Below are 18194 nucleotides of genomic sequence, written 5' to 3' on the forward strand. Positions count from 1 at the left end.
ATGAGAACATGCCCAGGATAGCTTGCAGAGGAGACACAGGGAGCTCAGCTGATTGTCCCCTCTGTCCCAGCCAAGGCCCCCTAATCAGCTAACCCTCAGTTAGCTGCTGGTTACATGAGCCAGCCAAAACCACAACTGTCCAGCCAAGTCCAGTCTAGATGGCTAATTCACAGACTTGTGGGTAAAATAATGCTTATTGTTCTAAGCCACTGAATTTTAGGATGGTTTGTGACATACCACTGCAGTGACAATAACTAACACAGTGGATAAAACTCCCCAGGTGATGAACACACCACCACTACTTGCCAGGTGAGACCCCTGGTTCAAGTCTAAAGCCCATCTCCACCTGAGAGAATAGAAGCTAGGTGCAGAATAAGGAGCAGAGGGTAGTCCAGGCAAGTACTCTTATTCCTAGTCTAGTTCTCGTAACATGTAACTTCATTAAAAACAAATTTATTGAGCACCCATTAGGTGAAAGACACCAAAGAATTAAAAAAAAAAATACGGTCATGACCCTTTCGAGTTTACAGTCTTGTGGGGGGGGGCAATGCCACACGCAGGGGTGAGCGATGTGAGCACTGCTCTATCAGCGGTGCAGACGGAAGCAGGTGGGTAGGATCACTTCCAGCCAATCAGGGGCCAGAGGGTGTGTGTGCGTGTGTGTGTGTGCGCGCGTCTGTGTGTGTCCTGCGTGGCCTTCCAGGTGAAGGAATTTGGTGAGCTAAGTGATTGCAAAGCTGGAAAATGAATAAGGCAGACCGAGGAAGAACTAATGCCTTTGAATTACGGTGTTGGCAAAGAATACTGAATATACCATGGACTGCCAGAAGAATGAACAAGTCTGTCTTGGAAGAAGTACAGTCAGAGTGCTCCTTGGAAGCGAGAATGGCGGGACTTCGTCTCAAGTACTCTGAACATGTTATCAGGAGGAACTAGTCCCTGGAGAAGAACATCATGCTTGGTAAAATAGAGGGTCATCAAAAAAGAGGAAGACCTTCAACGAGATGGACTGACACAGGGGCTACAACAATGGGCTCAAATACACCAACGATTGTGAGGATGGCGCAGGGATGGAAAGTGTTTTGCTCTGTTGTACACAGGAACGCTGAGTGGGAACCGACTTGAGGAACGTAACAACAACAAATGACGGCAGTTAAGCACTTGACTACTGGCGAAGAGGGTGGCAGTTCGAACCCACCCAGAGGCACCTTGGAAGACAGGACTGGAGATCGGCTTCCAAAAGGTCACAGACTGGAAAACCCTATGGAGCTGTTCTACTCTGCACACACAGGGTCCTTATGAGTTGGAATCTATTTGATGACAGCTAAGAACAACAACAGAATGATGGAAGGATATGTCCAGGGATTCAGTTTAACCTCTGCAGGGTTCTCAGACCCAAAGTTAATCTTGCCTTTCCAGACCAAGTAAAATGGCCCCAGGTGCCGTGTGGCTTGCTGAAATCATCCTTTAGGTTCTAATTTTGCACCTTTTAAAACTGAATTGTTCTTCTTAATGATCATAAACACCACATCACAAAGGAATCAATTTAGTCAGTTAATCTGGCTTATGGACAAGGAGTTCTTAAAAGAACCCTCCGTTTCTCATTGATTTTTCATGACAATAAGAAAATAAAAGCTACCAAGACATTATATGTATTGCTGACCTTCATTTTTTACTTAAATATAATAATCTTTTAAGAGAATAAACAACAACAAAAAAAAAACACTTTACACAGCAAATATTTTACATAAATGTAAATATGCATGTCTACTTCATAATTAAGCAAAATAAACTTTTAGGCACAAGATTTTAAAAATCATTAAAGAACAAGACAATAAAACCAAGACAGAAATAACAGGAGCAACAAAAACACACATTTCATAACGCTTCAGTTGGTCTTGTCTTCTAACCTACTGGTTAAGGCCTGAGTTTCAGGAATCCTACCTTCTTTGCCAAATGGAAACATCCAATTTGGCTGTACCTAACACATGTCCACATAACAGACTATTTCTCTTTCGAAATCACATAATAAATACATCTTTTTTTTTCTCTTTCTCTCTTTCTCACACATACACACACCTCCTAGTGCACCAGCCTCTCAAATACGGAAGTAAGGAGTTTAAAATTTTCAAGTTTTCCCACCATCAAAGCACACAGAAATTCATACCAAACAGAAAAAATGGTTCTGCTACAGCAATAAAGGAGTAGATAATGAGTGGTGTCATTACAGATCTCTAGTTTATTTGTTTCCTCAAATTACTTCTTTACCATGGCTTGCCACGGGGCCTTGGACAATTCAGACTTAAGTCTTCACACCTCGCCTACACGACTCACAAGATGGCAGACCTTGTATACAGCAAATAAAAGGCAATTTTAATAATTCAACTAGAGACTTCCAAATTGTGAAAACCTGCATAGATGGTTTTCAGCTGTCTCCAAGTGCTAGGAAAGTTTTCTCTCGTCTCTGTCTTCTGTACTCCACCATTAGTTTTCTCTCCTCCTCCCCCACCAGGTTATGAGCAGCTGAATGTCTATTCCTGTGGACACCCCAGTTCCAGTACAGAGATGAAAATGACAGTCCCTGCTTTTAAGGAGTTCACGCCAACCAGGGTTCAAAGAAGAGGAAAGTCAGGAAATGCACAGAGGGCACTCCATGTGGGTTGAAAGAAACTGAGGAAGAATCCATGAGGATGGCACCTACAAAACCTCAGGAGTGGAGTCTGCAGGGGCAAGGGGGAAGAGCAGGGTAAAGGGGAGGGTCCTGCAGGCTGAGGGAGCAAGCTGAAAAGAAGGCACAGGGCAGGAAGAACAAGAAGTCCAATTTGGCTCGCCCAAAAGCAGTCTGTCCGGCCAAATTCTTGATTTCCAAAAAGAAAAGATTCCTTACTCTGGTGGGTAAAGCTGGGGCTGGGGGCAAAGGGAACCACTGGCAGCTTGGTGCAGAGACCCATGCTGGAGCTGTGCTGGAGTGCTGGGTAGGACGGAGGAGGGTGGAGAGGGTCTGAGTGGGAAGAGTCCGACTCACCAAGCCCAGAGCTGCACGCAGGCACTTCCTATACAAACGTCCTGACCCGACATACCAAAATCCACAGCTCTGTCTACATAAATCAAGACTTTGGGAAAGAAAAGGAAAAATAAGAAAAGAGAGGCTTAGGTATTTTTAGTTCAAGTTCCTAAAACCTGCTCCAGCCTGAGCAAGTTAAGAGCAGTGAAAGAATTCCCACATCCAGTAACAATTCAAGTCTCCCAGTCATGACCTTCACCTTCCCTGAGCTGTCATCATTACCGAAGAGTTATAAATCATTAATTCATCATAAGTAAGGCCCTACATACCATTAAATCGACTGACAACTCACGATGAGCTGCGAACCCACCACAGGGCACGAGAGCTACCTCTGACCTCCCCTTGGGTTGAGTGGCGTGAGTGTGCCACTGGACAATGGGTCCCCCCGCTCCTTGCCCATGTGTCCAACCCCCGGACACAGAGATGCGACTCTAACCAAAGCTCCCGCCATGGACCGCTGATTTCCTTCCTCAGTCCAGACTGCTTCCTTCCAACAGCTGGGGAGGGAGGGCCATCAAGTGGAGGAACCCGAGGAAGGAAAACCATTTTTAACGTCTTGATGCCCACTGAACCAACGCAGATGGAAATTTCTCAGGACACATTCATTCAAACTACAGAAGCGGGATACTCCATGCTGATTACGGGATGATTTATCACACATTCGCTCAACACGGAACATTTACTAGAGACCAGGCTCCTGCAACAGATTCATTCAGAAACTGCACACTGCAAAAGGCAATCTTAGGACTTTCTTCCAGTTGTCTATAAAAATACAAATTGGTCTGGGAGTCAAGCACAAACACTGGGACAAAAGCACGAACAGAAACACCTTATCAGAGAACGTGCACATTTCATACTGCGAAACTCCTATCTAGATTCAGGTTTTTGGAAACTTACTGCTGGTTTGTTCAAGAGGTTTCTTCACTTCTATCCCACACCCTATACCTCCCCTCCCTAAAATCCACTGAAGGAAAGACACTTCGTATGGCTCTACATGGAAAGAAAGCCCCAATTTAATTGAGTTATACAAGTCAGCCCAATGGCTGCTGGTCTGATTTGTTCACCCAGCCTCAGACATTTAGGGGCTGTCTAGATCTAAATTCAAGTTGGAAGTACCCAATGCTTTTGTCTTTTGGAACCCAGTAAAAGCTCCAATGTACATTTAAAGTCTAAGTAGAAAAATCTCTGATTCCAACAAATAAGATTCAAGGTAGAGAAGAGTGGGCAACGCCTGGAGTGGGTGTGGGAGACCTGCCATACAACAGCTGTACGCTTCCTTCTCCTGTTTGTATCTGAGGGGCTGAACTAGCACGCAGCCAGGGTCCTGCCCAGCTGACGCTCTAGGACTCAGGCTTGGAGGCCGGTTCTACACAGGATTGTCAGGCTGCGTCAGGCAGAACTTCCTTACCGCTTTATGGCAACAATTTAGAGTGGTTTTCACATACTTTTATGCTGCAATTTGAGGTTTCTCTTCCTCTCCTACATCTCAAAGACTGTGTTTCATTTCACTGGTACAGACCGTTTGACCAAACTGGTGACTGCTAGGGTTGAAAACCGAATCACTGCCCTGGTGAAGACAGCCTCTGGGTAACCTAGACCAGTGCACATTTGTGTTTTTCATTAACAATGTTAGCCAAATCAGAATATAATCCTGTTAGTTCTTCTATAGATCTACTTACACTTTGAAACATGAGATTGTTCAAAAAGTACATGAGAAAATCACCCGTCACCTCTAAGTTAAGAACTTGAATATCTGAGCGCTCCAGAGCCTCAAACTCCTATTACAGTCACTGCTCCACAATGTTTTCCTCTCGGCAATGGACTCCACACTAAAGTAGCCTGGTCTTGCAGCATTATTTGTGCACCAAAAAAGTAGATTTCAAAAGATTCGGCTCTAGTCATCGCTGTCACTGCCAGATTCACTCAACTGCAAGTCATTTCCTACAAAAGAAAAGAGAATCAAACCAAAAGCACGGAGTTTAAAAATGATTTTCTCATGACTCTGGTTGATTACCTTGGCTACACACTAAAGCTTTCCTAACCAACTTAATTACGGGGGGAAATAATTTTGGCTTACTGAAAAAAACTGATGCAGTCAACATCTTAAAAGCAATTCCATTTTAAATATCTGTAAAGCATGACAGTACTGCTTACCAGGATACAGCAAAGGAAGAGGAGGCTAGACGGCTTTCACATGTGTTAATAAACAGTAAGAAATCATTTTTAAATAACTGATTCATTGTTTAATAGAACCGTTTGCCTTAAGCAGGGATTCGTTTTAAGTGACTTAATAATTGCTATCGGATTTGCTAATTTACTATTTACGAAGGTTTGATGTACTGCCTTAAGAATGCTTGTCACTTTATTCTATTGTCACATGGGGTCGTTAGGAGTCGAAATTGACTTGATGGCACCTAAAAACAACAAAGTCCTGAAGCCAAAATATTTGAGAACTGCTGTTCTAGACTCGACAGCTACAGGGTCGCAATGAGTCACTATGAGTTGGAATCTAGACTCAGAAAAGGTGATGGGGGCAGAGCAACAGCTTGTAACCCCCAATCAACTAATCTGGGCATGGTCCCTTACAGAGTAACCTGAGGGACATGTGAGTTAACACACTGGTGTGACTGAGTCAAAAATCCCTTTGAAATTTCTTGTTACAATTGATTTGATCCAGGTTCAAACTGATCCATTTGTTTTTTGGGGTAAGATTTTGATTCAGGTTACCATTCAGAAAAACAACTAACATCATCATTATTTTTCTTACTTTCACAGCAGGGTTTGGCAAATTTGTGCAATTTATTGTGATTTCAGGGTTTATAAATTGATTCCAGTTGAAAATCCTAGTTTAAGTAACGCAAGTGCTTAAGACACTGGTAGGTGGGTCATCCCCACTGTGCTGCTCTTTCCTCTTTCTTTCTAAGGGAATAACTGAGCAATGACTGCTTTACTCAAGCCCACAGGCCTCTCACATTATTCCCTTTCAACCTTGTCTCCCTCAAGGCTCTCCTGGGCTAGGAAGGCAAGCAAAACACGTTCATGATGCCACCAATCCTAAAGCAAAATGAAGAACTGAGTTAAAGACACAGTAGATATCTGGTACTTTTCCACTATAAACAGCAAACTCCCAATGTGTAGCTTACTATCTATCCCCAGCCAACTGAGAAGTGCATCGAAGTATACCCGGAATCTGGGGCCAGTACTGCGTTCACTCAGGTGGGAGAACAGAGCCTAGAGCAGTAGTTCTCAGGTAGGGGCGCTCTTGCCCTTCAGAGGACATCTTGCGATGCCTTGAGCGGTTAAGTGTTTGGCTGCTAACCAAAAGGTTGGCAGTTGAATCCATCAGCTGTTCCTTGGAAACCTGATGGGGCAGTTCTACTCCATCCTACAGGGTCATTATGAGTTGGAATCAACTTGACAGCAAAAAAAAAAAAATTTTTTTAAGACATTTCTGATTGACACAAATGGGAGGAGGGTGTTACTGGCTTCAGGGCAGTAGAGGCCAGAGATGCTCTTAAGCATTTGACAATACACTGGACAAGAAAGGATTACCCAGCCCAATAGGTCCACGGTTAGAAAACTTAGTCTACAGTAGGAGCAGGGTTAACTAGGTCTGCTTCCCCATTGTTGCTGGCAAATCTTCCTCAAAGGAAGTTACCCCAGGGGAGAACATTCATCGGGTTCCAGAGAGCAAAGAGAGTAAATAATCGGCACCCTCCCCGCCTCCAAAGCTATTTTTGTTTTTGTCTGCTTGAGTCTCAGCTATATTAAAAGTGAGCCAGACATCACAGTATCTTCAGGTATCCCCACCGCCCGCCCCGTGCAAGAGAGGGTAGTAGGTCCGCAAATACACACTGATGGCACAGGCTGCCAAGTCTGTGGGCTGTCTGAAGGCACCAGGTTCTTGGAATTGTGAGAAGGACTTGGGAGGGGGGCACTATGTAGGGGCAGGTAGTGCCCCTAAAGCCTGGTGGTAAATGCAGAGTCAGAGAGCCTACCTGTTCATGTTTCAGCATTTTCCAGAATTCACAAAACTCAGTTTTGACAGTGGGGAGTAGAGAAGAGAAAGAACAGACCTCTAGTTTTGTGTATCCTTTTTTTTACTGTTTGGTAGCTCACTCCTTTCTGCTTCAAATTATCTTTGCCAAGACCCTTTCTTATGCCTCAAATAGCTTCAGGTTTATACATTCCAATACAAGGTAAAGAGAAGCTGATCTTCAGGCCTGACATGCCACCCCTCCGGGCCACAGAAGGAGAGCACACTTACTGAGGGTGTTCATTAGCTGGTTGCTGCCTTGTGGCCGGGTGGTCCCGTTGGCGACAGCGGGCCTGCTGTTGTAGGGCTGCTGGTGTGAAGGCTGTGGCGGGGAGGCCGGGGCATCGTCCTCACCTCCGCTGCTGGAGCTGTCGTCATCACTTCCTGAGGAGCTCTCGGAGTCTGAGGAGCTGCTCCCACTGCTGCTCATCTGTTCAATAATGTCAACTTCGGCCCTCAGTTCTGGAACAAAACGGCAACACACAAATGTCAGCACAGGCAACCATTCTTTTTTTCATGTTTTTAATTTTTACTGTGCTTTAAGTGAAAGTTTACAAGTCAGTCTCTCATACAAAAATTTATACATACCTTGCTACGTACTCCTAGTTGCTCTTCCCCTACTGAGACAGCACACTCCTTCTCTCCACCCTGTATTCCCGTGTCCATTCAGCCAACTTCTGTCCCCCTCTGCCTTCTCATGTCCCCTCCAGACAGGAGCTGGCCCCACAGTCTCATGTATCTAGTTGGGCCAAGAAGCTCACTCCTCACCAGTATCATTTTCTGTCATATAGTCCAGTCCAATCTCTGTCTGGGAATGGTCTAGGCTACAGAAGGTCTGGGGACCATAACCTCTAGGGTCCTTCTAGTCTCAGTCAGGCCATTAAGTCCGGTCTTTTTTTTAAGAATTTGAGGTCTGCATCCCACTGCTTTCCTGCTCCATCAAGAATTCTCTGTTGTGTTCCCTGTCAGGGCAGTCATCGGTTGTAGCCGGGCACCGTCTAGTTCTTCTGATCTCAGGCTGATGTAGTCTCTGATTTATGTGGCCCTTTCTGTCTCTTGGGCTCATAATTACCTTGTGTCTTTGGTGTTCTTCATTCTCCTCTGCTCCAGGTGGGTTCAGACCAGTTAATGCATCTTAGATGGCCGCTTGCTAGGGTTTAAGACCCCAGATGCCACTCACCAAAGTGAGATGCAAAATGTTTCTCAATAGATTTTATTATGCCAGCTGACCTAGATGTCCCCTGAGACCATGGTCCCCAAACCTCCGCCCCTGCTACTCTGGCTTTTGCAGCATTTGGTTTATCCAGGAAACTTCTTTGCTTTTGGTTTAGTCCAGTTGTGCAGCACAGCAACCACTCTTAGGGCAGCACACTGAACCTTCTGTAAATAGTAAACCGACAAATTCAACAGCAATGATGAATAACTTAAAGCGAATCCCCACTTCTCAATTCCTTAAAAAGACACAAACAGTACGAGTGAATACACAGGTAGGTATGTAAGCCGAACACGGTGAGAGGGCGTATGGAAATACGCCCACGCACGTACACATGCGTACATGCTGTAAATATACCCATGTATGCAATAGCGTGCACAGAAACACGGTCGTGAAAACTTTTTAGCCATAACCATATACCTCCCAGGACTGAGACACTGGGCTTGAGGGCTAGGGACCATATTCTCAGGGAACATCTAAGTCAACTGGCATATTATAATCCAGTTAGACATTGCTCTACATCTTGCTTTGGTAAATAGTGACAGGGGTCTTAAAAGCTTGTGATTGGCCATCTAAGATACAATTGGTCTCTTCGCATCCAGAGCACAAAAGAGTGAAGAAAACCAAAGACTCAAGGGAACAACTAGTCTAAAGGACTAATGGACCACATGAACCACGGCCTCCACTAGCCTGAGACCAGAAGAACTAGATGGTTCCCAGTTACCACTACCGACTGCTCTGACCATGTCCACGATAGTAGGTCATGGACAGAGCAGGAGAGAAACGTAGAACAAAATTCAAACTGATAAATAAAAGCAGACTTGTCTGTTAGAGACTGGTGGAACCCCTGAGACTATGGCCCTTAGACACCCTTCAAACTTGGAACTGAAATCACTCCCGGAGATCACATTATAGCCATATAATCTCATTGGTGTCGAGTTGATTCCAACTCATAGTAGCCCTACAGGACAGAGTAGAACTGCCCCATGTGGTTTCCAAAGAGCACCTGGTGGATTCAAACCGTGGACCTTCTGGTTAGCAGCCGTACCTCTTTAACCACTACACCACCAGGGTTTCCTTGACAGGCCTATATAATACCAGTGAGGGATGTACATCTCAGAACAATCAACTATATAAGACCTAAAGGGTAGCATTTGCCCAAAAGCAAAGTTCAGAAGGAAGGTAGGGGCAGGAAAGCTGGATGAATGGACATGGGGAACCTACAGAGCAAGGCGGGAGAATGCCAACACATTCAGGCGTTTGCAACCAATGTCAGGAAACAGGCTGTGTATAAATTGTTGAATGGGAAGCTAATTTGCTCTGTAACTTTCACCTAAACAACAATAAAATGTTTAATAAATAAATGTAAAAATTTTTAAAGAGATATAAAAATACCAAAACCAACAAAAAAAAATCCAACCTCCAGAGAGACAATGAAATTATTAAATTCACACAAAATAACCAAAAAATAAACTGTTTGAAGATAATGACAGTTCTGTGTAAGAAATGAATTAAGTCTATTTTCCCTTTATCTACTTTAAAAAAAGATGGGAAGCCCTCCCTGCCCCAGGACCTTCTCATAATTCCAAAGTGAGTTATGAGATTAAATGCCAAATAAGAGAAAAATTATGCTAAAGTGTTGAAAAATATATGATTAGGAGGTGGAAGGTCTGAGTGCTTATTTTGGATCCACTTCTACCTAGCAATGAGGGGCCCAGGTGGAAGCCAATCAATTTTCCATGCCACTCTGGAAAAATTAAGGGCCAGAGCAGACAACTTCTGAGGTGCTTCCTGGCTTGCATGTCCCACGATGGAAAGCTAGCCTGTAGGAGGACCCATGGCGACCGAGAAAAAAAGGAGGGAGCACTCCTCTCTCAACATGCCTGGCTGACAGCCATGCCTGGCAAGCACTGCATTGTTTACAGATGTAAAGCAGAGAAGGAAAAACACATTTTACCTAACCGTTTCCATGTCATTAGGCTGTATGAAGAAACCTGCCAGATTTTCCTATCTAAACAAACCATGTGGCATTAAACGGTGAGGGTTCATAACTAAATATAACTGTCAACATCTAATCACTCATGCTCTAATTCCTATCAACTAAAGTGAAGACTTCCATCAACACAGCAATATTCACAAGGAAAAAAAAAAAACGTCAAGAGGTTTAACTGTGTACCCTGCAGACGGTGATTTCACTTACTGAAAGGCAGCATTTCTATAGGGTAGAAAAGCAGACTTCCCAAGGACAATTCTTTGTATTTCCCTATCTACTACTATTTGGGATTTCATTTTGTCTCATAAAACCTTACAAATATGAAACATGATACCTAGTCTCATAATTTCCTAAGATTCACCCATTCTCCATATGGCGGAGAAAGGTGAGGTAAGCTGCTTTGTCTCAGGTGTGCGCTGCAGAGAGGCCGGCCAGACCTCTAGGTCTTTCTAGGCCAGTATACAATTCTACTGGTCCTCATTACCTCTTTCATGTTTCACATGTTATGTCAGCAGAAAACGTCTGATCACGGTATTTTACATGTCCCTCTAACCAGATACTACACTAACATAGAAAACAGAAACACTGGAGCACTTGGTCTTCACCCCACCTCAACACACACACTTGGAATCCTTTCATTTCCCAAAGCCTTAACGGTGTACATTAGAGTTTCAGATGGCTGTCATGCCTGTTAAAATTCTGGACCTCTGAGCAGAATTCTGCATGGACAGTCACAACTCAAGTTGTGGTCTTCCTGGACTTAGCCCTGTCAGATGTGTCAAGTGGTAGAGGTCCCCACCCTCAGCCTCTCTGGAACCCTAAGCTTTGCAGAATTTTTTTGATGGCAGTGAACGCCCATCCGTTGTGATCCCGCCCAGGAGCAGCAACACTGCTCCAAGTTGCTATCATGGTCCCAGAAAATGCTCCCTACCTCTTTTGATGTCATCCAGCTGAGGTTCAGGTGAGGGGTTATCTTTCAATGGAGAAGTTTTAGGTCCAACTGGCGGCTTCATTGGAGCTCTGAATGGCATTGGTGGTGGTGGAGGAGGCGGTGGTGGCGGCTGTGGTGGCTGTGGGGGACGAGTGGTCTGTTGTTCCATGCGGGCCTGGATTTTACTACTCCCCTCAGCTCTGAAATCAGGTATAGAAATTAATTCTGAAGAGCGAAAAATTCGGAGGGCTCTCCAACGTCAGGTGGCAGAGCACCTGGTAGCCTCTGCAGAAGCCTCTGCCTTCTAGAGACCTGGCGTTTGTCATTTTATCACATGAACTACACAAACTGCTCGTTCAACAGCTGAGTGCTGAATGCATTACGTAATGCAATATACCCCAGGGACACAGAGATGGATAAGATAGGCTTGCTTCCCTCAGGGGCTCGCATTTCACAGCGAGAAGCAGATAAAATAGGTTTGTAGGCTACAGTGGATTATGAGAGCCCATTTTACTAATGAAAAATATGATTTCACTTGTATGCCACATAAAGTTACAATCACAAGTGCGTGATTTCCTAAATAAAATGAGCTCCTGAAACACAGGCCAGTTTGCCAATTCTCCCATTATTTACTTACTGCTTGCTCTGTCACCTGCCAGATCTTGCTGGTGGACAAGCAAAGGGCACCAACCTAAATGCAGAAAATTCTATCCATTAAAAACTTCTTTTGTAAATGGACTAGCCCAGCGCTTCTCAAACTTTAATCTCATTAAAATGCAGGTTCTGACTTGGAAGCCCTGAGATTTTTGCATTTCTAACAAGCTGCCAGGTGACAGAATATGGTTGGTCCCCAGTTCACTAAGTAGTAGTAGAACAGGCCGCCACTGTCAGATATGGGAGGAGGAACAGTGGCACCTGGCTCCCTGCACCTAATTAATGACCAGAGCAGCAGGGGAGGAGCGAGGCCTTTGCAGCACACTGCCCGGGCGGGGTAGCAGCTCGACCATGTGAACTCAGGTAAATCGCAACCTTTCTAATCCTCCGTCTCATCTGTTGTACTTTTTAGATAATGGAATTGTTCCTGTCAAAAATGTTGAAATGGCAGATACTTTATTAGATATAGCTTTACAATTTAAAAAATGAGCAAAAAAATTTATTGGAACCGACTCAACAGCACCTAACAACAACAGCATATAAAGACAAGGGTGGGTTAATATATAGGTGTACTACTCTTTAAATCCAACCAACTCAACAGCACCTAACAACAACAGCATATAAAGACAAGGGTGGGTTAATATACAGGTGTACTACTCTTTAAATCCAACAGGCTCAACAGCACCTAACAACAACAGCATATAAAGACAAGGTGGGTTAATATACAGGTGTACTACTCTTTAAATCCAACCGACTCAACAGCACCTAACAACAACAGCATATAAAGACAAGGGTGGGTTAATATACAGGTGTACTACTCTTTAAATCCAACCGACTCAACAGCACCTAACAACAACAGCATATAAAGACAAGGGTGGGTTAATATACAGGTGTACTACTCTTTAAATCCAACAGGCTCAACAGCACCTAACAACAACAGCATATAAAGACAAGGGTGGGTTAATATACAGGTGTACTACTCTTTAAATCCAACAGGCTAAAATCTGAATTAAAAAATGAGGGATGAACATTCATTTCATCGCTAATTAATTCATCATAAACTAGCTCCATTAAAATGTTTAAATGATTGGATTTATGAACATTTGTTTTATATTCAATTTAGTAGGGATGTACGGAACACAAAGTTAGAGAATATATCACCTTATAATAAAAGACACTTAAAAAAGGTAAAAAAAAAAAAAGGAAAGTAACAGCACCTTTCTAAAAGTAACTTGCAAATATTAGATAATGCACATAAAACATCTAACACAGCACCTGACACCTGGTAACTGCTCAATAAATGGTGGCTATTTTTATTTTTTGTGGAATGAGTGAATGAAGAAAAACCGCTTCAGGAAGCACAGACTGAAAGATCAGGCAGTAACACTCCCTTTAAAACTTCATTACTGTCTTACAATAATCACTGTATTACAATGTTACAAATAGAACCGCTCGGTTATTGCCAATCTAGGCTGAATTTTTACTTTCAAACACTAACTGGCTTCACAGCAGACATATAAGGCTTGCCAGATTATATACTAGAGAGTTAACTATTCAAGAAAACAAGCAAAACTTAGTTTTGGTATTACAGTGATGGCGAATGTATCTTGTAAAAAATCCATGTTTTCACCCCGAACAAGAACACATTCTTCAATTACTCTTTTAAAATTATGTTTGTAAATTTAAATCTTATCCTTAATGATACTATACGAACACTCATGAAGTTAATAAAATTGGCTTAATTATAAAGTACCTCCCTTCCCAACAGCTACAAACAGTTTCTATGGTTCAGGGCTTAAAAACCATATTTATTCTTATTGCGTTTGAAGAAAAGATTTAATTCTTTGACTTAGATTATGTAGATGGAGTGTTGACAGAACACAGTGAGTAAGCAGATGACCATCACATCCTTTTAAAATAACTGGACAGTACAAAGGCATAGAAACATTGTACATGTCTGCATCTAGTAATTCACATACCTCGTTTTCTTGACCTGAATGCTGCTACTGAGCTTTTCCAGCACGTATTCACCAGTGTCATGATTAATAATGAGCACACAGTCCTTCTGGTAAGGCCGCTTGTTCCCTTTGAACACAGTCATTGGCGGTGTGGACCCCTATTTAACACAGAAGTATGAGATGATGAGGTAAAACACACCAGCTAAACATATCAAAACTGAGTTTACTGATGTCTCTACCACATCAAATCTTTTATCAGAGCTACCCAAAAAGAGCAGAAAAAAATGACTTCTATTTTTAACATCTTCTGGTTTCCTAGGCAAAAAGAAAGGAGAAATAATACTATAGCAAGAATCTATGCCTAGGCAACTGATTCGAAGCTAGCAAGAAAGGTAACGTAAATGTTTTCAATTACAGTCCACTTTTTCATGGACTGGGAAAATGTTACAAATAATGGCAAAGTGTGAGCTAAGAAAAATAAACTAGCCATTACTTGTACTCCACCGAGCTGTCACTGTGGGAGTGATCACTATAGTTTCTTGTAATTTGCAGGGTCCAGAGCTTCCTTCCCCCTCAGAAAAGCACATTCTCCAAGGGTAGGCCATTATCACAAGCAGCATAGAGTAAATACATCATGTCACTCACCTGCTGAAATCCTTCAATTGCTCCCCCATTGCTCTAGGCCCCCAAATAAAACCCTTAGAGCAGCTAGCTGGCCCTGTACCACATGGCCCTTCCCTAGCTCTCCAGCCTTCCACACACCACTCGCCCCTTGGCTCTGTGGACTCCAGAGCTGAGGGTGGCTGGCCTCTCCCATCCTCATGCTCTTTCTTGCCTCGAGGCTTTGACAGAAGCTACATCTTCTGCCTGCAATATCCTGCCTCTCCCTCCCTTTACCTACTCAACCTTCAGATCCCTGATTGTCTACAGTAAGTGTTATTTTCTCTTGTATTTATTTAAACTCCAAACCATAAGCTCCCCAGGGTGAGAAATGTTTTTGTTCACAGTTGTATTCTCAGTGCCTAGTAAGTTTTTTTTTTTAGTAATGAGCCAGCACGTAGTAGCTGTTCAGTATTTAATACTGAATACAGAAGATAATACCTTGCTTAGACTAAAAAAACTACTTGGCTCCTTGGCTCCTTTTTCATACAGTAGAAAATTTAGAGTGAGAAGAGACCTTAGGGATCATTTATCCAATCCCTTCATTTTACATTTGAGAAACTAAGGTCCAAAGGGAGGTGATGTAACTTGCCCCAGGCAACCAGTAATGAAACTGAATTGCCAGGCAAGTAACTGTTTGTTCCCCAGCACAAAGCTTTCCAGGTCTCCCTGTCTACAGCCTTCCCTTTTCATTCTCTCACCAGTTACCGAGAACTTACTACAACCCAGGACAGGGCTACAGCATGCAATGACACATGTTCATTAACAGCATTGCGTCTGACCCTCAGGCAGGGTTTCACAAAGGTCTTTCTCTGCAAGGTTCCCAATTCAGCTTTTAACTGAGTTCCTCGTCCCTAAGTTAGCTGAATGTTCTGAACCTCTGGATCATGTCTGAGACTATCAGCCTGCACCTGATCCCTTCTCAGACATCTGAAAGATGTCAGCCTGGCTCTGGCACGCCTTATCTCCTGGCTTGGCCATCCTGCCCTCCTGAACCGTTGCGGCTATATATCAGCATGGGCCTAGGACTCCCCTCCGGAGTTGCTTGGAAGAAAGCTATGCGTGTGCAAAAGGAGGAAGGAGGATTAGGTGCCCAACAAGGAACCTTGTCTAGTTTGCAGCAAATTGCGTTGGGTGGAAGTAGGGGAGGGGAGGGTGCCAAAGAATCATTTAAAATCAAGCATCTGGGAAACATGAATCTCATCCCCCAACCCTCTAAATTCCTTTTCCCCTTATGCTGGCACTTTAGAAATCTCAAAATTTTAACAATAGGAAATTGAAATTGCAATAACAAAATATAAGGATTCACTGTGATCCCACATTTAAAAACAACAATAATGGGGTAAACTTACAGGGATATGTGGTAGCGTAATTGTGACTTCATCTCCTTTGCCAACCTGAAGCTCTCCTTCACAGGAAGTGTCTATAGATGCTGGCTTAAAATCATCTAAAGAGATAGGAAAAAGCATTACCTACTAAATGACTTACACTCAGGGCTTCCAAAGCGTTCTTATTTAAGAATTTTCTGTAACTCAGATAAACGGCAGATATACACAACTTTTAAATACTATTTCATTACGGAAAACTTCACATATACAAAAGTAGAGAAAACAGAACAATGAACCCCTATGGACAATCACCCAGATTCAGTAATTACCAACTTAGGGACAACCTTGTTTCATCTACACCTCCACAGACTTTTTTCCCCATCCCCTCTGGATTATCCTGAAGAAAAGCTAGAGTTTAAATGCCATTTTATTAAGCAAGGATACTCCCTTCTCCTAAGAGACAGATGGAAATTAGTGTTGCGCTATCCATAACAACATATTTTGCCAGGGTTGTTGTGAGGATCAAGAGCAACAGAACATATGACAAAGATCTTGCAACTAAAAAGCCCTATACAAAACATAAAAGGCCACAGCATCATACGAGCTGATTTCCTTTTACCCAGGAACTGTCAAAGTTAGGATCTGCCACGCCCGAGTTTCATGGCTTTGACAGAGCTGCTACTCTAGATGTTCAGAGAAGATAGTCAAACTATCTCCTGAAGTTATCCTGCCCATACGTCTGAACTGCAGTTAAGGTACACCATCAGCCATCTCACTCCGTATTTCACCACGCCTGCCTCAAACTGCAGGGCAGGTGGACAAGTGAATCTTCTTATTTAAATCTCACATTGCCCTTCAGCCCATGAAAACATCAGCCTAGTAAACGGTTCAGGGAATGGTCTTATCACACTCCTAACATCCTCTCTGAAAGAGCTGGACCTGCTGTCAGCAGGAAGCATAGTAATGGCATGGCTGGCGATCCCACAAAGATGGGACTTCATTATTTAACACGCCCTCTTCCTACGTGTTGAGTCACACTATCTCCTCTGACAAAAACAAGTCTTAACCAGAGTTAGCACTACCAAGACAGGAAACCAGGAGCTCGTGAATCACTCAGGGATGCTCAGTCGGCCAATATCTACCAGCCAAATCATTAGCCAGGGCATAGAGTGGAAAGGAGCCTCCCTCAACAGAGTCTATAATCATGTAGAAAAAGAAGGTCCAGAATAATGACTGTTTTGACATTCCTTATGCCCTACGCTCTCTTCTGCTTCCAAATATAGATCAGGCTTTAACCTATCCCAGGTCTACAAATTCTAATTTTATTCTTTACAGAGGAAAAGTCAGGGTAGTACTAATGGCTTCGAAAGACATCAAAGTCAAGTAAGGCACGGAAAGCTAGAAGAGGAAGACATCCATGAGGTGCAAAGAATGCGGATCTTCTGGCTGGAGAGGGGACGAAGAGCAGTGTCAGGGTGGCCAGAACCAAGATGGGCAAGGAAGGAAAGAAAACTGAGGAAACGGGGGCAAAGACAGCGCAGGAGCAGAAGGGGAGCGGGTGAGGATCAGAAACAACCGGGCCGAGAATCCTTTAAACGTAGAGAATCCTGGTGGCAGAATCAGAAAGCGTGGGGAGGGTGGATTAGAAGGAGAAGAACGGGGTTCTGATGTGGGGTCACGGCCTTTCGGGAACGAGGAGTGGTGAGTCCTGGCTTAAGGGCTAGGTGGAGAGATGAAAACAGAAAAAGGTCAATGACGTTCGGAAGAAGAGTTTGGGACTATGAGGTAGGAGAATAGTTGCGAGTGACGAAGAGTCTGGTTCAGGAGGAGAGGGCTGAAAAAAGGAAAAAGCCAAGGTCCCGGGGTTTTTGAAAAGGGAAGGCACAGGGTTCCCTGGACGTTGGCTGGCCAGGAAACGAGGGAGTCGAGGCTGCAGGGGGCTGGGCGGCCGAAGGGGACCGCGGGGGGAGCCGGCTTACAGCGAATGGTGTGGAAGGAGGCCCGCGGCCGCTTCTCGAAGCTCTCCCCGAGCCGCAGGCAGTGCTCCTCGCGGTCCAGCAGCGGGTTCGCCGTCCCGTTCATGGCCCCACGCGACCCTCGCGCCCGGCGCGGCGCCCTAGCCGCGGCCCGAGCTTCCGGCGCCGGCGTCCGGAAGAGCAGTGGGTCCGGGACACCGCTCCGGGGCGCGCGGAGAGCCTAGCCGGCGCCCACTAGGGGCCGGAACCAAGTTCCCCTCTACGCGTCGGGGTGGGGGAAGACTCTGAGGAAGTGAGGCCGCGGAACTTCCGGCGTCGGGGAGGAACTGCTGGGTTCCTGGCGGAAGTCATGGGGGCGGCGCCATGGCACGAGAGTTCCGT

General features: G+C 44.3%; 1 protein-coding gene across 1 annotated transcript; it reads right to left on the reverse strand.

Annotated features, from left to right (window-relative positions):
• Positions 1–1770: 1770 nt before the first annotated feature.
• Positions 1771–18193, reverse strand: EAF1 (ELL associated factor 1). The gene is given in 7 exon segments (XM_003420925.4): positions 1771–5005; positions 7332–7562; positions 11238–11437; positions 13871–14007; positions 15862–15956; positions 17817–17959; positions 17961–18193. Coding segments are annotated over 7 exon segments (1071 nt in total). The 5' UTR covers positions 18179–18193; the 3' UTR covers positions 1771–4958.
• Position 18194: the final 1 nt, after the last annotated feature.

This window comes from Loxodonta africana, chromosome 27 (genome assembly GCF_030014295.1).
Source record: "Loxodonta africana isolate mLoxAfr1 chromosome 27, mLoxAfr1.hap2, whole genome shotgun sequence".
Lineage (NCBI taxonomy): Eukaryota > Metazoa > Chordata > Mammalia > Proboscidea > Elephantidae > Loxodonta > Loxodonta africana.